At 50.5% G+C, this 20298-nt stretch overlaps 7 protein-coding genes across 7 annotated transcripts; 2 read left to right on the top strand and 5 right to left on the bottom strand.

Moving 5' to 3' along the window:
* Window positions 1-89: 89 nt before the first annotated feature.
* KY384_001035 (uncharacterized protein) lies at window positions 90-2840 on the bottom strand (the record flags this gene model as incomplete). The annotated part of the gene is made up of 1 exon (XM_044809567.1): window positions 90-2840. One exon carries the CDS (start codon window positions 2838-2840, stop codon window positions 90-92), a length of 2751 nt encoding a protein of 916 aa, XP_044673474.1.
* A 350-nt stretch (window positions 2841-3190) lies between these two features.
* KY384_001036 (uncharacterized protein) lies at window positions 3191-4578 on the top strand (the record flags this gene model as incomplete). Its single annotated transcript, XM_044809568.1, has 2 exons — window positions 3191-3695; window positions 3746-4578. The coding sequence occupies 2 exons, from the start codon at window positions 3191-3193 to the stop codon at window positions 4576-4578; spliced, it is 1338 nt and encodes a 445-aa protein (XP_044673475.1).
* Window positions 4579-6831: 2253 nt separating this feature from the next.
* KY384_001037 (uncharacterized protein) lies at window positions 6832-8681 on the bottom strand (the record flags this gene model as incomplete). Its single annotated transcript, XM_044809569.1, has 3 exons — window positions 6832-8032; window positions 8085-8106; window positions 8165-8681. 3 exons carry the CDS (start codon window positions 8679-8681, stop codon window positions 6832-6834), a joined length of 1740 nt encoding a protein of 579 aa, XP_044673476.1.
* Window positions 8682-10897: 2216 nt separating this feature from the next.
* Window positions 10898-12305, bottom strand: RBG1 (GTP-binding protein rbg1; the record flags this gene model as incomplete). The annotated part of the gene is made up of 7 exons (XM_044809570.1): window positions 10898-10917; window positions 10972-11092; window positions 11140-11496; window positions 11548-11885; window positions 11937-12044; window positions 12092-12230; window positions 12285-12305. 7 exons carry the CDS (start codon window positions 12303-12305, stop codon window positions 10898-10900), a joined length of 1104 nt encoding a protein of 367 aa, XP_044673477.1.
* A 286-nt stretch (window positions 12306-12591) lies between these two features.
* Window positions 12592-13413, top strand: KY384_001039 (uncharacterized protein; the record flags this gene model as incomplete). The annotated part of the gene is made up of 1 exon (XM_044809571.1): window positions 12592-13413. One exon carries the CDS (start codon window positions 12592-12594, stop codon window positions 13411-13413), a length of 822 nt encoding a protein of 273 aa, XP_044673478.1.
* A 1006-nt stretch (window positions 13414-14419) lies between these two features.
* KY384_001040 (uncharacterized protein) lies at window positions 14420-16915 on the bottom strand (the record flags this gene model as incomplete). Its single annotated transcript, XM_044809572.1, has 3 exons — window positions 14420-16203; window positions 16258-16809; window positions 16870-16915. The coding sequence occupies 3 exons, from the start codon at window positions 16913-16915 to the stop codon at window positions 14420-14422; spliced, it is 2382 nt and encodes a 793-aa protein (XP_044673479.1).
* A 410-nt stretch (window positions 16916-17325) lies between these two features.
* KY384_001041 (uncharacterized protein) lies at window positions 17326-17922 on the bottom strand (the record flags this gene model as incomplete). Its single annotated transcript, XM_044809573.1, has 1 exon — window positions 17326-17922. One exon carries the CDS (start codon window positions 17920-17922, stop codon window positions 17326-17328), a length of 597 nt encoding a protein of 198 aa, XP_044673480.1.
* Window positions 17923-20298: the final 2376 nt, after the last annotated feature.

Consider the following 20298-nt stretch of genomic DNA (forward strand, 5'->3'; position numbering starts at 1 on the left):
AAAGTCAATCGAAATAATATGCAAGCCTTGTCTGACAATCTGGATCCTGTGTGTGGCCTCCATCAGGCCGGAGAGCCTGAGTATCCCCTTCATGAGAAGCTCAACTCGTCTTCCTCATCATCGTTATCGCTACCAAGATCAACCAGCTCGATGAGGCTTGACCGCACACGATGACCTTCTCTCAACTTAGCTGTCGCTAATCTCTCAACACTTGCCGCTCCAAGCCTTTGCTTTGCATGCAGAGAATCTCTCCACGAGCATGTTGTTGAGGTCGACAAAGCCGTTATCCTGGGTACCAGCTCCGAACCCCGACTCGAACACAGCTCATCGACTTCATCACAGAATCTAGAGCTCTGGTCCGGCTCTGGTTCCGGCCGCATTTTCACTACGGGCAGCCTATCCGTTGTGGAATAAGCTTGCACTTTGTTGCAATTCGGCCTCAACATTGGGACCTTAACATATTTCAGAAACGACGATCCACGTTCGAGGACACATTCTGACACGCTCGATCTAGAGTCAGTGGTCTTGTAAGGCGAGCAGTCGCGTGTATAATCTGGGCTCATTGCTTGATCCGTCGTCTGTACTTTCAGACTGACGGGACTGTCCCATGAACCGACGTCTCCAGCAGATCTGGGGTTTTTTGGTTGGCGCGTCTCGACAGAGACGATTGGTGTCTTTGCTATCCACTCGCAAATCCCTTCTTCCCAACGATACGCACCTTTTCTACGATTTTCAGCTTTTGCAGGGGTTTTGACCAAGGTCCTAGCAGGCGAGTCTTGAGGCTTTCCGCAAACGTCCGCTTCTATCCCAAGTGCCCATTCCATGTGTGCTGGCTGGTCGGTCGTTTCAGCGAAACCGAATGATGCAGCAACTAGAATATCACCCAGAATCCTTCGGGTTGCTCCACGGCAGCAGGACCGCTTTACTGATTTCCAAAATGACTCAACAGTTGGCTTGATGAGCTCGAAATCACTCGAAAGTCTCTTACCGTCCTTGTGTGGAAGCTGTAGGAGTAGATTTCCAAGATGACTCGTTACGCTCTCGTTGATTTCGAGACTGGAGAGCTGGTCCGTGTAAAAACAAAGATCGTTCTGCTCTTCCTCCCCCTTGTCCAGTACTGTCTTGTACAGGTCGTAAGCTAATATTGCCGCAGCAATTGTTTGTCGGCGTGGTGATATGTAGTGACTTTCGCTGGCCGCGGTTTCGAGATCAAGTAATTGCATACATTCGACGGCAAGCTGTTCTATTAGTTCAGACATCGCTAAGTGCATCTTGGTTTGCATGGCATCTGGAAGTGCATCATTCGTGTGCATGGCATTGAAAATCGCGTCCATGAATTGTATAGGAATGTGGTAGGAATCTGATGCGTGATCCATTGGGGTATCAGAAGGATTCTTTGCAGCTCGTCTCACGTACTTTGCTGTGAGAGCAGTGTCTTCAACCAGGAGACATCGACGAGACATGTGATGACTATACCTGTCTTTTCTCGCTCGTCGCAAATCCTCGATCACAGATTCCATAGGGCACGATGTGCTGCCACATACTTGGCGAAAAATCGTTCGAATCAACTCACCGAGCTCCCCAAAGCTATCTCGGAAAACAACGCTGCTCACATATTGAATATGATTGGGTTGGAGCAAACACTCAAAAGCAGTCCAAGGGAGTCCAGCTTCTATGGCAGCTCTCACCTGTTGATAAACAATTCGTTGTCGTCCGGTTTTGAGTAGAAAAGGGCGTACCCCCTGCATGATAAGGGCTCCTTGGGTAGTAGGTTTCCACCGAGCGAGAACGTCACAGTGCAGAATAGTGCTGATAATCGTTTCAAGAAGCGTCTGCGCTTCATCATGTGCGTCCTCAGTGAGACACAAATCAACGAGACTGAAAGCCATATTAAGACTCACAACATGGTCTGATATTGCTTTCCCAATAAGGCTGACACCGTGGCTTCTGACGATGTCTCGAAGTGGCCTCCAACTTTCACTCACTGCGATACCTTCGAGCTCTCCGTAGATTTCAAACGAGACGTCCTTGTCATTGTCTAAGTCATCTTCGACAGCCATGCATTCCTCCTCTTCAATGTATTCCGGCACGCATTTAAGACACATTGAGAACAAGGATCTACATCCAGAGTTCTGTTGCATGGATGGGTTTTTGGTCGCTTTCAGCAAAGCCGAGAGGCTACGGCTTATGCCTTGAGAGAGCTTCCATCGCTCCTTGCCACTAGAGGACATCGTATCATCGCCTCTTATGGATGGCACGGGAAGCTCAGTGCCCTTGAACTGCACATTGTGTGCGCGTTCATTTCCCGCTTGTGGCAATTGGCATAATGCGTTGAACGACGAAGGTAGGTTTGCTCTTCGGGCTAAGCTCGATACTGCGCGAAACTTCTCTTTGTGCAAATTTTCCTTCAACCCTAATTTACGATGCCAGACTGTTGTTCCCTTGTCGGACTCATTTGACTGGGACGCATCCTCCTTGGAGTTCCTGCCTCGTCCCGAATAAGTGCAACGAATCCGTTTTCTTGGTCTCTGGTCGCAATCCCATGCCTCGGATCTTAGCAATAATAGGGATTTCCTGTCCACATCTACACTCGGTATGACTGGAGACCATGCGTTACCCTCATCAACGTTATTTTCAATGCTTCCATCATTATGTTCCCCCTTTTTTACTTTTCTTAGGATTGATATCTTAGACAGCAATGGCCGCAAGAGGCGCTGACATCGCGTAGCAGTCCATGGTGTTTTGTTCGAGCTCGCTGGCGACTCCACGAACGCTCGATCTCGTATGCGTTTAGAGGGTGAGGCTGTACAAGTTCGTATGTTGACATCGGAGGTACTCATTTGTTTGAAAATCTAGGACATGCTAATGGACATGCTCAGGAGGGTCAATTGCAATAATGTTAAAAGCCAGAAAGTATGTAAGAGCAAGAGCAAGAAATGCAATTGAAAAAAGCAGCAGCAAAAGCTATGTTTCCTATGAAGCCCAACTAATAGTAGAGGTGGGATGGTCGGTAAACATTCGGTAGCGGCAGAACGATTTCCCGAAATCGTCCTCTCGGTCGGGGCCATTGGCTCACGTCGTTTTTCCATCCTTGGATTGAGCCAAGGCGTCAAAACATGAATCAATCGTCAGCAGAAGCTCATCGGTGGCGACTGCGCACCATGTATAGCAAGTTTCAGAGCCGTCAGCAATGACACAAGCGTCGCTCCGGCCACCGAACCTCCAACCCCGCCCGAAGGCAGTCCCTACCTTCAGCAGCACCTCAATAGGAGCAATCTCCCGTTCCACAACACCTCAACTCTCTCGCCCATCTTCCCAAAGTCGGCATGTGTCTCCAGTACGGTATACTACAACCACAGATGTATCAGACCGCGCAACGACCACTCTGATACGCAGGGTACTTTGCCCACAAGCTCTTAGCGGCACGGAGAAAGAGCGACCAATTGACGAATTCTTACCACCTTTGACTAGCAGCAATGAGGTCGATCTTCAATTGTACGCTATTATTGCTATCATAGTGAAAGATCTGGTGCAGAGCTGGTATGGCAAGATTACACCCGATCAGACTTTTGTTGAGGAAGTCGTCAAGATCATTGCACATTGCACAAGAGCTCTAGAGAGCAGGATACGTCTTGTCGATATCGAGAATCTGATCTTGGACGAGATACCAACTTTAGTGGATAGGCACATACAAGGTAAGTCATGGGTCAAAGGACGGGACTGAAGCTTGTGCTGAAGATCTTAGCATTTCGCGTGAGCTACGATGATGCCCAATCGCAAGGCCCATCAACGATTTCCAGAACCATCTATCACAACCTTATACCGCACCCAGCGCTTACCCCCATTCCCAACCCTGCCGTACCAGGCTCCTTTGAGGAGCAAGCGAGAAACGAGTCAAACTATCGACAGCTACTGGCGCAGGGTGCACTGGCCATTTTGCTTCCGACGGAGGATCTAGAAAATGCCTGTCTCCGGACTCTGGTCGCAGACGTGATTGCAGAGCCTATTCTTGGCATTTCGATCGGCGGTAAGGTATGCGAAAGCTGGCTCATTTGGAGCAGCGTCACCAAGCTCGTGGATACGGTCAAAGGGAAGGCGAAAGCAGCAGCTACCGATGGAGGGATTGACGTCGACACCCGAAGCCGGCTGCAAAAGTTTGGACTTCTGTCCGAGAAAGAGGAGAAGACGGCACGAAGCAGCGAGGATGGACGATCGTGGTTTTCGTGCCACTTCTGGCGTGTTCTCTTCTGGCGCATTCTGCAGTATATCTATCTGGCCGTCTTTGTCACACGATCCATCGTCGCCGGCCTCTGGGCCGCAAGCTCAGAGCCTCCACGGTCTTCTACCTTGCCGAAGAGCCCAAGGTCGGCGAGCAGGTCGCCGCATGGGATGTCCTTCCAAACCCACGTCGAGCCACGGCCTATCTTGCGACTCGCGATCTTCCCGCTGCTCTCCACAATCGTCGACCTACCGCATCGAATGCCTTGGCTGGCTGGAGGTCTGGCTTTATTACGACATCATCTGAGCCTGGGATCGCTCCGCGTTATTGGAGGTACGGACGCGATATTTGACCAGTAAGTCACTGTTTCGCAATGCTGCGGCTTTCGTTGGTTCCAGCTGTCTCGCATAGTGCGAAGGCATCCCTGCAGTGGTGCATGAAACCCGCATTCGATGGCGGTCACTTGACTTGGACTGCAGCCAATACCTGGAGGCCCACCGGACAGGCTGCAGTACCACTCCTGTACCAGTGCTTCCCCGTTTATTATCGTGCAGGATGCGCAAGTGCCATGCAACCCATCCCACCAACATGCCGCCTAACGCCTTGGGCATTGCGACTTCAATACCCCTTCTCTTCCAAACCTCTCTTGCACTGGGTCAAGCACCATTCACCATTCACCATTCGTGAATGTGAATGTCCTGACACCAGTCTCGCTTCTTGACTTTGTTGATGTTCGTCTCGTTTCTCTTATGGGCAAAGAACAGTGGCAGATCATCCTCCACGAGCTTCCCAAAGGTCCAATCTGATCAGACGAGAAATGGCGCCATCAACCCTGCTCTGAATCTGAGCTTCCTTCTAGCCTCCAGGCTCAAGGTTACCATCTTGCTCCTCAATGATAATCTCCTCGGCTCAGGCGTCACCCTCCTTCGGCATTCTCTCATCTCCCTGACAGAACCCTACAACTTGCTAAGTGACAGCTGCCATCGCTTGCACTCAATCTGGATTCTGGACCACGCTTCGGCACTTCGAGTCCCCTGCCTCGCCTTGGCGCCATCTCCACCAACACCGGATTGGCCCAATACCGCCCAAAATACGAGCACCCTGGACCGGAAAGGTCCATCGAGTGCAATGATTTTCGCCCAAACAGGAAAATGCAGCCCCCATCCAACATCTCGATTATCAGATATGATTTCATCCCTGTCTGGGTTAGGCAGCCCCACTCGCCAAGTGCCTGGACTATGGTAAAATGTTAGCTTCGAGGCCATGTACCTGTACTTGTACCTTGGCTTGGGCCATCTCTCCCCCGCCCATATGCAGTCATGCCCTCACTACTGTTGCTCCCCTTGCAGCATTAGGCCACTCTTTCGGCCCTGGCGATCCGTCCCTGCGTGATACTTCTCACCTCAGCGTCGGGCCTCCACCGTTTGACTTCCTTCTTGCACACTTTAGCAGAGCGTTGCTTCACTGCCGTTGTGCATTGCAAATGCATTCGAGGCAAAGAAACTGACCACTACTCTGTGCATCCAGGTATCTCCACTTCCTTCTGGTGAACCAGCTTCCGCCTTCTCAGCTGCTTCCTAAATTCTTAGCGCAAGTGCGTCAAATTATATTTCCTGGAAATACCCTTCCTCTATCGTCTCCACCATCCCCGACACCGGAGGAGTTCGAAGAAATAAAGCGACAATGTCGCAAAAGCATCGTTGAGCTCATTCCGCCCGTCCTTTGCAGGCGATTGTTCAACGGAAGCGAAGAAGACTTGGGAAAAGAGGTGGAAGCAGAACTGAATGTGTGGGGTGACTGTTGGATGAACAAACATTTGGCTTATAGGGTATTGGATTTGCTCGTTGTGAGGGTGTTGCCAGAGCTCGGGGAAAGGGGAGTGAAGGGCTTGATGGAGGCGAGGCTGGGCCCCTCCTTAGACATAGCAGATACAACGTAGCCACATAGAAATCGAAATGACAGGAAAACATTTGAGCGATGGAGCAATACACAACCAGTACTGTTTGATGTTTGTGCTGGAAATCATACCTACTTATCCAGAAGTGGGCCAAGTACATCACTGTTTTCGCAGAAGGAAAACATGCAGAATGGACATTGATCACCCACCCACCCACAAACCGTTTTGTGATCATCATCAAAAGCGTCACCGAGCCCAATGGATCTTCCAACCACCCAACCGACCTCGTATCCCCAAAAAAATAATGAAATAGACAAACCAAATGCAATGTTCGCTGTTCCCAAAGTCTGGTCCTAATGGTCGCTTGCGCGTCTCCCTCTTTTTTCCTCTTTCTCATTTTCCCATTCTTGTCCGTCTTTTCCGTCTGGCTTTTCTGTGGGCAATTGCTGCCGTGATTAGTCACCAGGAATGTTGAAGCCGTGAGGCTGGGGTATATCTAAGCCCTTTCTCCTCTCTTATCCATCCGTCCTGTCCATTTCCCCCGTGATAGAAATAGAAAACCGTACGCTGAGAATACGATGGAGTAACGCCGAAGAAGTGTCCAGACCTGCTGTGTATCTTGCCGAATGATCAAATCTGCAACGAAAATGCGGGTCGCTGTATGTGCTAACCTGTAAACAATAGGAAAAATTCAAAGTCTGAAAATAGCGGACGGTCAGGATAATGAATGTTCGCTTCTTTTACGGCCCATCGGCGCTGTGCCGTCAGCCCTTTCGGCCATAGGTACGCTGTTCATACTAGTCATACCGCCAGGCAGACCGCGCCCCTCTAGCCTGAGCATCTGCATCCATTTGCCCATCACTAGGTAGTCGTGTGGGTCAATAGAGCCAGGAGGTTGGTGTTCAATAAATTTTTTGAGTGTTTCAAGGGCAACCCGGGCTTCATCCTGAGAAGGCGGGCAAGATGGCGAAGCATTACTAGACGGCGAGATTGCGCTGCCAATCAGAGGCGATATGTTGGTTGATATTGTCGTTGCTGTAGTGGAGGGTGGTCCCATGGAGAAGGGCGATGTGGTGCTTGTGCTAGCACTGTGTGCTGAGCCATGCATGGGAATAGTCGTGGCGGGGCGAGACTGATGAGCTACGCTTGTGTCGATACCAATTGGCGAGATATCCATGTCGTCATGACCCGAGTCCGAGACAGGGAGGCCAACGGCAGCGGTTTTGGACGAAGCTGATGTCGGTGAGGCCTCCCCACTGCCAACTCGAGGTACGGTTTGTCGTCGATGCAGCTTTGCTGGAGCTAGCATGGGTAATTTGGGCGCCTTCCCCGCTGGTACTGATGGACTAGGACCGCAACTGGACATGGGTGTGAAGAACATTGGCGAGGTTGGGCTCCGAAAATCAGTCGCGAAGGTAGCATCAGAAAAGCCGCTGCCCATGGACGTAGTGCTCTGCGTATGGGTGTGTCCCCAAGGATTAGGATTGTCGAAGAGACCCCTGGGGCTCTTTGTCTCGACCTCATCTTTGATGGGCATGCCATCCCAGCTGACTACAGGAGCAGTCGCATTCGGTGTCTGAAAATTAGTCTTTGGGCTTACGTTGTCTGCCGTGATCTTCTCGCCTTTCGGCCTTGCCCCTGGCAGCTGGTTTTTCTGCTTAAATTTCTCCAACCATACTGCGTCGTTGACCTGACTGTGGCATTCTGCGCTTCCTAAGGTTGACGCAAATTTTCGTGCTTCATCTCTGATTAAATCGTCGCCAATAGGAAGACCTTCGCTCATCCGATTCCTCGCCCAATTAGATAATGTTCGCTCGATGTCAGGAAATTTGCTTTTGGACTTTTTGACGGGCGATCTTCGACCATCCTCGGCAACAAGATACTTCTCCTTGTTCCGCAGAACTTTAGAAACGGTGCTGAAGCGGACAATTAAAAAGGGTAAGTCATGTCGACACCAGACGGACTAACCTGCGCTCAACACCAAACAAAGCTGCGACTTTCGTCAGCAAAGTCAATGAGAATGAAAATGGCAATGGCTTTGTTCTTACCACCAATCTCTGTCTGCTTGACAGTCGGGTTTTCTTCGTGGTATTTGCACATTCGTCGCCTGTCGCTGTCCGTCAAGGTTTTCCTGGAATTTGACAGATTTGGTGTTACTTTTGGTGGCGATGGAGGCGACGGGATAGACGCTGTTTCTCGGGGGCTGTCTTGCGTAGCTGGAGCAAGCGGTCGAGGTGGTAGAGGCAACAGAGATGAAGGGCTGCTGGTGGACGGATTCGTAAGCTGACTCGGCCATAAGGTAGTGGTGTTCAGCGGATGTAGCGGCTGAGGTGATGAATAAGACGTTTGATAGGGTGCATTGCTGGTATAATGTGGCTCAAAGCTGGTGTGAGTCGAGGGTGACCAGTCAAATTGACTCGAATAGTGTTGCTGCGGAGAGTCACGCGGAGAATGAGTGCCGTCCGTCATGTCCACGTTCTGGGTAGATCCAAGACCATGAGTGTGCTGGGTTTCATACTGCGGTTGGATTTTCAATACCATGGGATCCATATAAAGATCGTGCATGCTTTGCTGAGAAACGAGTGAAGGCCTCAGGCCTCTGGCGACAAGGATCCAGCTTCGCGTTCTTCAGATGGCTGCGGTGCAGCTGTTGGATACCAGATGCCTACGTCGTGCCCCGTAGGCAGTCCTGCCTCAGTCGGTGCATCCAGTGGGTTGATGAAGAAGTTCGCATGAAGCTGGAGAGCTCCCACCATGCGAACAATTGGATTGTTCCGGCTCAATATGCGCTTCTTCCAGGTGAGTGCGCTAAATAGTGGGGACACCCAATGCCACGGGTCTGACCAACGCGAGCCGAGAACCGGACGGCCGCACGAGAAGGACGGCGATCCTGCACGAGCCGATGTCGTGAGAATTAGGAATCGTGATTGTCGTGAGGAGTGAAGGAATGCAGTCGAGATAGGTCGACGAGGTCCCGACAGCCGTGGTAGTAGTGGTCGGTGGTGATGCTGGTGGTCTCGATATGCCTAGAAGGAGGGGGAGCTACTTGAGCTAAGTAGTAGGTAGCTGCGCGCGATAGTTGGGCCCAGAGAGCAGGGTCATGGGTATGGATGTCTGATGGAAGGGGTATGGCTGCTTCGGAGGCGGGTACATCGTTTGGCTTTGGCTTTGGGCTTTTCTGGCAGCGGAGACGTTTTGGAAGAGTCGAGGTAGCGGTACGGGATCTCGTTAGATCAGGCAGGGCCAGTGCCTACTGCCATTTCCCTAATCCCTTCCCATCTTTCCCTTTAGTCCTCCCTTATTAAGCCAGGCCAGACACGCCAGGGTTGCAAATCCTTTCGGACGCATTAAACTGTTGATTATTACTCGATTACTCCGTCCTTAGTGGGGGGGGAAGGCAGCGAATGCCCCTGTGACCCCCGCCCGTCTTCTCTGTCCTTGCTTTTTGTGCTTTTTTCCTATTCGATCAAAATGCGAGGGTTCATAGCGGCATCTGTCCAAGCAAAAAACTCAAAGGAAATACTGGGACTTCTCCTCTCACCTGCTCTCACCCAATCTACCCCCATCTTGCCCTCTCCTCCGCCTTCGATCAAGATAGCCTCTCCCACTTGCAAGATCTGAAAGTCAAAGATCTGGCCCCCCCCAATTCTTCCAGTGCCTCGTAAATACTGCCCAGAGACGGTTTGTTGGGCCTGATTTCGCGGCAGTCAATTCATCGTTGAACGAATGGGATCCTTGCCACACTTTAGTGCCGCCAGGGTGAAATTCTTTCTTTCGAAAATCAATCAATTCCAATCGCACTAATCATCTTAGTTGCGAACTTGCGATAGTTGCCTTCGCGTGGATGAGGCGTGGGATGAGGCTGCCCTGTGTATTCTCGCAAAATTCGTTGATTGTTCGGATTATAATCGCATCATCCCGTTACAGGTCTCCTTGACTGTGCACTTGAATATTTTCTCCGACGTTGGCACCTCTGGATATCTAGAAATCTTGCTTTCCCGCTGGCAGGTGACATTCGGCATATCGAAGCGTGACCGAAGGAGTGCCCGCTTACTGGCCGTTACGGGGGCAGATGATTCCTGCTGATCCCCCCGTCTTAGCAGTCCACCGGTCGGGGGCATAAATCCTTACTTTGAGTCTAAGATCTCGCCTAGGCGTCAACGCTAACCGTTGCCGATATCGCTCTGCTTCATGAAAGCCACTCAGCATACTAGCGCTCAACTTTGTACAAGATGGCTTTTGGCACAGCATGTCCGCGTTGTTGGACCTTAATAGATTGTGCCATCTTTTGGCTCTCCTCTGCTTGCGAACAGACCCCCCATCCGGTCACGTCGTATTGCTCCTCGTGTATCTACCATCGAATCGTGTGCTTGATAGTAGTCCTCTCGAACATTACTCGTTATCTGCACGAAAAGCATCACCTGCTGAATGACGGGAAGGCGGCACTCTTGACGCAATTTGTTCCTATCCATTACCAGAAATTGATCGCTAGTTTGTTACGCATTGAGCTTGCCGCGAGCACAATTTCCATTTGCATCAGACTCTTCGGACCGAAACAGACTGCGATTGCCTCATGGAGATCTTGAACTTTTCAATATCACGGCAATCTATCAACCAGATCTGCCTGCCCAGTGGATCGCATGTGACTGTCTCAATGTCCTTCTGAGTCCTGACACAGGTTGTTGACAAAATGGTGCTTGACGCGTCAACTGGTCTAGGCGAGTCCTCAAAATGCTAAATTCAAAGCCTTCTCATCTTTGAGGGACAACTCCGAGGCATCTTCATCGCTTGATAATGGTGACTACCGGTGATTAGATTGCCCCTAAGCAAGGATGAGCAAAGGGGAGGTGCATACTGATGTCTTCGTCGGCCATCTCGTGCGAGAGCCCAACTCGCTGAGGCTGATGCTTCACCGAGCGCCCATACACGATTGCGTGCTTGAATTGTTCTAAAATCGATTTATGAATGCTGTTACACTGATTGAAAAATTAGGGGTTGTGGTAGCACCAGACGACAGACTCACAAAATCCTCGACCGTGCACGCGTTCTTCCTGAGGACAACTGGTGCAGTGTAGTCGGGCGCTTTTCCTTTCGGCTTTGTATATATACGACGAAGCTGCAGCTTCTCCCACATCTGTTCGAGAAGTTCATCAATGTTCCAGCCGTGTTCTGCACTGATGGGACACGCATTGGGAATTCGATAAATCAGATCAAGCTCCTCAATGGTGATCGAGTCGATCTTATTTAATGAATAAATGACAGGAATGTAACTCCGACTTTTCGCTTCCAGGACGTCAATCAAATCGTCGATAGTGGCATCGCAGCGAATAGCGATGTCCGCTGAAGATATCTTGTATTCGCTCATGACAGCCTTGATCTCCTGAGGGGCCTTGTTAGCATGAATTTGCATTGAAAGAGGACGCTGCATTACATCGTGGGTTATGTGACTCAGAGGGACAGTATTGGTGACGGCAAGGCCCCCTTTATCTTTCTTTTTGAATACGATATTTGGTGGCTCCTTGTTGATCCGGATACCAAAGCCTTCTAACTCGGTCTCTATGACCTTCTTGTCGGTCAGCGGTTTGTTGACGTCTAAAACGATGAAGATGAGATGGCAAGTCTTCGCCACAGCAATGACTTGCCGACCTCGCCCTTTACCGTCTTTGGCACCTTGGATAATTCCGGGCAGGTCGAGCATTTGAATAGCGGCACCATTGTACAAAACCTGACCAGGCACAGTTGTGAGAGTGGTAAACTCATATGCAGCCGCTGTACAGACTGATCAATCACCTGAAACAGCTGGATCGTTCCTAGTCTTACCCTCTGAATGCTGGCCTGTTAATTTGCTCATAAGAGTGCTCTTGCCAACAGACGGAAACCCAATGAACCCCACACTTGCTACACCAGTTCTTGCTACGTCAAAGCCAGCTAACCCCAGGTTAAAGTCGCGAATTCCATAAAAGCTGATTACTTACATCCACCCCCGCCTCCACTTGACTGCGGTGTCAATAATTCACGTTTCAGTTTTGCAAGCTTTGCTTTTAGTTGCCCAAGATGATAGCTCGTGGCTTTATTCTTCTGCGTCTTTGCCATCTCCGCCTCGATGTCCTTGATCTACCGCGGTCTTCAGCCGAGCGGTTTGCGTGAGTTGGCCTTGAGGATCCGTACCTTGTCTACTGTAGTAGCCATTTTTGTCTGTAATGGCAAATGAGACCTCTGACGTCGATAGAGATTCTTTATTTCCAATGGTTGATGCCAGATAATTTCAGATCCGAAGTGCTAATTTCTCCCAGCAAATAAAAGACTAGTACCGAAGTGGGATGTGTGCGGACTTCTCGCCGTGACGTCGTAGGGCTGACTGGTCACGAGAAAGAAGCGACGACGGACTTTAATCGTCTGCCTAACGTAGCAATGGACGGCGAAATGACCAATATCCTCGAGCAAACACCTTTTTCCTTTGTAGGCATCTTTTCCAATGCGCAAGATCATGTCCAGCCTCCTCGCTCACCGCTTCAAGACCGCCGACTCCGCCCAGGCCTCAGAACGTGAACAACCTCCCCCTCATGACGGTGAACACACAAAGGAGATTCGTATTCCCGCTTCCAGGCTCCCTACTTCCAACGGCCCCTTTGTAGCCAACTATGCCTCTAACAACCTCACCCTAGGTGCTGGGGTTGCCATCTTTCACCTTGCCACAGCCCGTGTAGTCCTCTGCTACCACAGCCGTGAAGGATATTATTTCCTCCCCAAAGGCCGTAAGGATGAGGGAGAGGAGGCTACAAAGGGTGCCGAACGTGAAGGTTATGAGGAGTCTGGATACAGAAATCGTGTCTTACCGGTGCCCATACCCCATAGGCAGCCGAAGGCCCATCACCCAGTGGAAGAGATGAAGGTGCCAAACGAGGCAGTCTTCGCTACGGAGTCTGTGTGGATGCAGTTGTTGCCGGTGAGTAGGAGGACGCAGTATGTATTGTTCTGGTATATTGCCGAGACTGTGCCGCCGGAGATGGAGCGGGAGTTGAATAAGAGGGGAATGGAGAGCGGTGGAGCATATCAGCCGCCAGATAAGTGGGAGAAGGGTTTGACCTTGAAGCAGAGGGTCAATATGGAGGTGAAGGGGTATGAGCCTGTTAGGCACGAGGGTACAGGTGTTGATGAGGATGAAAAGCTGTACGTGAGTGCATTGATCGATATTGAGGAAGCCATTCAGAAGCTGGGGCCGCAGAGTATCAGTGGTGACGTAGTGAGGAAGGGCTGGGAGGCAATTGAGAGAAGGAAGCAGATGGAAGAGGTTTGATCAAAGGTCATGTTGATCGTTGTCCGGGCAAACCTTGTGTACTGCCTTTTTCGCGTTGCTATCACTATGTGCTGATGATGCCCTTCACGCGTTTTATTAAGTTTCTTTCGCCGAGAAAAAAAGCCACACTTTCTGAGCTGGCGAAGAAGACTAAAAATCCCAAAAGCTGCAGAATGATGTATAGCTATCAGAACCTCTCCAAAGAAATGGCAAAAAGAGGCAAAAGGCTACGCCGCCGTCGCGGCGCGCCTTTAGGGACTCGAAACCCGCGGTCTCCGGTATCCTAGACCTTGTCCTCTGGGAGATACTTGGACTCGAACCCTCTGGCGGGGGCCCCTCGCCAGAGGATCCGACATCCAAGCCTCCCAAAGGAAAGGGCTAGAATATCGGAGCCGGTGCCGCATCCACCATAACCACTCCGCCAGGCGTCCCTGGGGGTGGTTATGGCGATGCGGCCCTACAAAGCTATATTCCTTGTACCACAGTATATATACCTTTTGCTAGGGAAGCTCCTCGAACAATGTTCTAGGAGTGGCTCGGCATGCGCAAGTGCATATGAGTGCCCTCTCTACTAAATTACATCAATGGCAGAGGACTAGTATACCTAAGATAGCTATTCTAGCCAAGATCAGCAATTGAGTAAGGGCTCACTATGCTTATCTGCTTCCAAAGAAACAATCCTGCCAGACTGCGCTTGCTCAGGATAACAATAATTGAAAGAGAAAAGTGAACGATGCCGCTGCTAATCAGATACGACACTGAGTACGCGAGTTGTGCTGTAAGTTTGATTACTTGCTAAAGCTAGATACCTGATACTAGATACCTGGATGATGGTTAGATCTCAGCTGTCCATCCATGTTATTATACGTTACACGTAAACCTCATAATTGTACAATCACTTCCTCCTGCCATATCCATGCCTGTGAAGCCTACTCCCTCTAAATTCTGGGCCCATGCAAATGCATCAAAAACACCTGCGCTAGATGCATAAAAACATAACGTAAATTCATCGAAAGTCGACAAGCATCTCTCCGTAACCTGGTCTCTCCAAGCGATCAATACCGAGATGCTCCTTCCCGTCTTGGCCCATGTAAATACCAAATGCATAGCGTGAGCTCATTTTTTCATCTAGAGGCGTACCTAATAACTTGGTGATTAGGTCGATCTTGCTTCTAGGTTCCTCGAATGTTTCCTCCGCAAGCAAGGGGCTTTGGTAAAAGAAGCTGACAAGCTCGCCAAGGGTACTGATTCCATGAGGTAGGTGTCGCCGCTTCGTGGGGAACAGTACTAGGAAAGAAAGCACGTAAATGATCACAAAGACCACTAGAGCCTCAAATCCGGGTTTGCTCGCTGCCGTCACAACCTGTCCCGTCTTTGGTATGTATTGCGCAGTGAACACCCCTCCCGCTAGGATTGGGATTGTGATTGATATGAGGCTAACGAACGAGATCCAAGCTACGCGAAAATGCCCGGCTACCAATGCGCGAAAGGTCACTTGAAGCGGCAAACAGGAGCCGTAGTCAAGAAGCAACGATTTTTCTGCCGAGCTTCCTCCCCTGCCAGATAAGCTGGCGAATGGCTGGAGGGCCCGAAAGTAGGCATCGAAAGGTTGCCAGACCAGGAAGAGTATCATCCCTAGGAGTGATGGGATGAAGCTGTATAGAAAGTCTGCGGGCGAAAATCCAAAGGGGGTTGTTGGTGACGGTAGTTGGGGCAAAAAGCCCATCTCAGCAGCGTTGTTGACGAAGCTGACGACTAGGAAGGCGACCAAAAGTACGAAGGCGATTACGATCCAGGCTACCACGAACGTGTCTCGCAAGAACCACGGTACCCATCTGTATCGAAGCGTTGGATTGTGAATCTCTCCGCGGAAGATGTCGTTCCGATAACTTGACGGATGCTGAGACTCCAGGTCGATTGATTTTTCGTTCAATCTCATTTTGCCTCGTTCAAGAGAGTATCTTCGCACGGGGGCATTCTCATCCCCTATACAATAGAAAGTCTCAGCTCCTTGCTTTGAATTCCTCCAGTATCCAAGCCTGATGTCCTTGGGTGGCCTGGCTACTGACGCTTCGATTTCTGATCTGTCAAAATCGTTGAGAAAGTTGGCACGATGGAAGATCGCCAGGAAATCGGCGAGAGAAGTCGGGTCCCATTTCAAGCCGGTTTCGCCGATGGTGAAGCGAAGCATTAGTGCTGCAAGGCCAAGTATAAGCAAAAAATAAATACCGAACAATATCCAGGCGATGGGTTGCACGGTTGTCCATCTCCATATCTGTCCTTTCACAAAATATCGCGCCTGAAATAGGCAGCTCTGTAACGGGATCGTGAACATTGCCAGCCACAATGTGATCGCCCACAAGGCTAACCAAGGTCCTCCACGTCCGACATAGGATAAATTAGGTATCAGTAGATTTGTCGGAAAAAGTTTGAAATCGTAGAGAATCTCTGAGCTTCCGGCGGCAGGCCCAGAAGCTAATGCGACGAATGGGTAGACTCGCTGCAATGTATACTGAATGATTACAAGCCATATGATGATGACGCTGCCAAGAATTTGGGGTAAATACTGAAAGACGAAGTAGCGGCTGGTACCCGTTCCATCGTAATCGAAAAGACCGTCATGGTGTAATGGGTACGCCCCACAGAATGCGAGCCCAATCATCATCAAAAGGCAGCAAACGATGAGAACACTCAGAGATATCGTATGTAGAGGGCCGGGCACAAAGTGGAGCTTTGGGTACCTGAATGTCTCTTTAGCTGGTTGCGTAGGGACAAGAACATTTTCGATAGCTGGATCACGGAATCAGTATCAGAACGCTTAAGAAGAGCTCGATGGTGACTCACGAGATGACCGGGGTTCACTAGATGGGGGAATCGGAGGGGGGTGCGGTATTCTCCTTTGATGTCGCTGTTTCTCCACGTCGCCCTCTGTGGGATAGGCTTCATCACCGCTGATGCTGTGACTGATGCTGTGACTTCGAGATCCGACAACCTCCTCATCGCGTGTTAACTGGTCTATTGCGAAATGTATGTAGGGAGTGTCATCAACGCCTGGGGTCGGAGGGCTGAGGTCGTTCATGGATCTTCGTATCACAGTCCCGTCGGAAGATGAGGAAGAAACCGGCTTTCGTTTGATTGTAAGGCCTTCGGTTGCAGCTCCAGTAGACCTCTCATCGAAGCCAACAACCTTCTCTTTCACCGGTCTGATTGTTGGGAGCGTCTTCTCTGATTGCTGGGAGTCCTTGGTGTCGGGACGCATATGTGTGGGAGGTGTATCGTATCTAACGCCGTGCTCCTTCTCCTCATGGCTCGAGCCTTCCGAAGGGGTCGAATAATAGTCATCTGAGGCGGTTACAGACTGTTTAGAATTGGAATGAATAAGCTGGGGTCTGCTGGCTGAAGCGCGGTGAAAGTCAGTCTCCGATGGTGGGGCAATGCGACGAGAGCGCTACTTACTGTTCACGTATCTGAGGTTCGAGTCACCTAGATTCATGGCGGTCATGAGATTGAGGAATGCAGTAGGATGAATGCATGATGCTAGCGAAGGATAATAGAAGTAGCATTGTCGGTCGTCCCAGCCATTCTTCGCCAGCTTTGGTGGCCGGTACAATCACTTTTGGCGGGGCTGGGGAACCGAATGCCAAGCCTTAGAACTACGGCAGGCCCCTCTTTCCCGGCGCATCAACGATTTGACAGTTGACAGCTGGAGCCAACTGTCATCCATTTGTCTGACACGAGTCGTTCAAACTTACTTCATGAGTCTAAAATGAGCGCAGTATGGCCCAAGGGACTGGAGATCCCACATTGCGCACTGTGCTGTGAAGGTGCCTATGATGCCAGCTCCGAGGTAGAAAGTCAAGCTTAGGTTGTTGTCTATTGAGGATATTGTCCTCTCTATCACCAGCTATTATCTTACAATCTATCATAATTTGGCTTCTGCAACCCAAGCCCAGCCTGTTGACTCTCAGCAACTGGTGTTGTCAGTCTTCCTTCGGTAACGGCTAGATTCAAATTATCCAGAACCAGGATTTCCATCTTTCTTTGAGTCTCTAACGTGGCTGTACCCACATGAGGCATCAGAATACACTTGTCATTCCTTAATAAGCCTTCATGCACAATTGGCTCGTTCTCATACACGTCTAGACCTGCAGCGAACACCTTGCCGCTTTCGAGTGCCTCCACCAGAGCCGCTTCGTCCACGATAGGCCCCCGCGCGGTGTTGATGATTACCACCCCAGGTTTCATCATCTCCAACTCTCTCGCGCTAATCATGCCGCGGGTGGACGAGTTTAGGGGAAGGTGAATGCTGATGATGTCGCTTGTACGTATCAGTTCTTCAAACCCCACGTACTCTGCACCCACCACGTTACGCTCCTTCGAAACAGGCTTGCGGTTGTGATACTGAATCCGCATACCGAATGGAGCTGCGCGTTTGGCGAATGCTGAACCAATGCCACCCATTCCTAAGATGCCGAGCAATTTGCCTTCTGGATCGTGGGTCAGCTGCATATTGCCACGCCATTGACCTGCACGGATGGCACTGCATGGAATGTGTGAGCGTCGCAGTGCACCGAGCAAAAGGAAAACCGTAGTCGATGCTGTTGACGCGTTGACAGCACCTGCCGTGTTGGAGACAGCAATGCCTAAAACATGGGTCAGTGAAGTGACAATGTCGCTGTGCGCCCTCAATCAGACCTTTGGCCGCACATGCTTCGGCGTCGATCGAGTCATAGCCAGCCCCAGTATGACAAATGAACTTCACGGAAGATGGAAGGGCCCGTACAAGCTCGTGATCGAAACGACCTGTAATCTGGAAGTTCCCATCAACACCCTGCTTGCGGACGTGAGCGAAGGCATGCTTGGCGGGCTTACTTCCGTAGAATCCCAAGTCCTGGAGATGGCGACGACACCGTCGAATGCGCAGTTCTGGCAGTCTCGGAGGAATTGCTCCCGAGTACCCTTTTTCACTTGCTAGCATCACAATCAGCGACTGCGACGACCTCCGCGTATATCCTCACGGGCGCACTTTGACATTCACCACCGATCGCAAGTTATTCCATTCATCGTGTGCTAATACAATATCTCCGATATGGAGGACCGTGGGTCTCTCGCAGACCCCGTTCACCGCATGCGGAATCGACATCTTGCTTGGTTGCGTTGTGTATATGTATGCATGAGTGATAGACTTTCCTCGCCAAGTGAGCCACACTGCAGAGCGTTCGAGATTTGGATGCAAGAGCTGAAATTGAGATTGAGATATGTGTAAAGTTCTTATCTATGAAACCAGTCACAGAAAAAGCCGTCGTGATTCGCGTCTGCGATCTGTAAGAACTCAAGGCAAGCACATGGACATCGGAAAGGCAAAATTCGGCCCACGCCCTCTGATTTGTTTGAGGCAACCTAAATATCCGGCAATTTCACATGACATGTGAAGCGTGGGATGCCGGCGTCAGACAGATATCTTTGCATTAAAGTTCATTGATTATTGAAAGCAGCTGAAACAGCAACATTATTGACTGCTTTTGGCGGGCAAAAGATCAAGCAGTATTCAAGATCACAGGCCCACGAGGCAGAGAAGAGCATCGACCGCAGTCTTTGACGGGTCGGAAGATAGGGGACCAGCAAGGACGTTAGCTTTTAGAAGCTACGGCATAGCCCATATCGGATTATGCAGGTCGCATCGGCAAATTCTCGAGGGCCGGACAGTCATCGCCTGCGTCAATCGGCATAATAAAACAAATGGGTCAGGCACTCAGCTTCCCTTTCAGCAGCTGGGACGGCTTCAGCATCCACACACTCCCACACCAACTCCCACGGCTAGGCCGTCGCCGAAAGTCCTTCCCCGCCTCCCCGGACTCGTAGCGTCAAATCTAAGGTAGGTAGGCTATTCTTGTTGCCTACCCTCAATTCTCTCTTCAATAATCAATATTAATTATGGATCTACCACACACTCTTGTTCTTATATCACTAGAGGCTCTGCTTGCAAGGAACCGGATCGGCCCTCCGCAAGTCCCCTGGGCAACTCCGTGGACAAAGTGGAAACTCGTGCCTGAATAGCGAGATGGTTGTTGGTCGAAACGTGTATCAGATTCTGTTCTCTTGCGCCTTGTTCGTAGAACCCGGTCCCAATAGTCGCTACACCCTCTCTGGTGCTACAGCAATTGGGATCATCAAGCGGCTGGGAGAAGACATCAGTGATGCAAGGCTCCTGATCCTGCGATTATGTCACAGACACTGAGAGGCTGACCGAGCAATCAGGCTTAATTGTCATAATAAGGTTAAATGGCCATTGAAAGGGCTTGGAGGAACATGTGTCTTGCGATAATACTGATTGCTTGCAAGGTCCACCATGTTGATCATCTCATCTGGGTCCCCGACAAGGAATACCTGGCTGAAGTATCGGCTCTGCAGCCTAGTGCAGCCCATAGAGAGATTCGCTTGGTGTCCCTTGACCGCTTATCGCTGCAAAGCCTTCCTCAAAGACCTGGGGCTTCGCAAGGCGTTCAAGCAGACAGCTGAAGCGGGTTGCTTGCCGTCTCCCAATTGGGAAAAGGACCTTATCATTCGATTCTCGTACATTCACTTGGATTATTGGTAGGTTATTTGTTCAGCAGCCGCAAGTGCTGGGATCGAACCTTTCCCCAATGTCTCTACCACTGTGCCTTACCCAGGAAGTGCCAAAACCAGACATGACTGACTGCTCGGGCCTTGATCCTGGTCGATGTGGCAAACTTGAGCCAAAATCGGGGCCTTGTCAATCTCCATAATTGGCTATAGATCATAGGTCGGGTGAGTTATCCGCTGGGCGTTGCTATCGCCTTTCCCCTTCTGGCCTTTCCGTTCGAGCAAGTAGAACGGCTTCGCCAAGGTTGTCGGTTGGAGTCT

Source organism: Bacidia gigantensis, assembly GCF_019456465.1.
Source record: "Bacidia gigantensis strain McMullin 20006 chromosome Unknown contig_125, whole genome shotgun sequence".
Classification (NCBI taxonomy): Eukaryota; Fungi; Ascomycota; class Lecanoromycetes; order Lecanorales; family Ramalinaceae; genus Bacidia; species Bacidia gigantensis.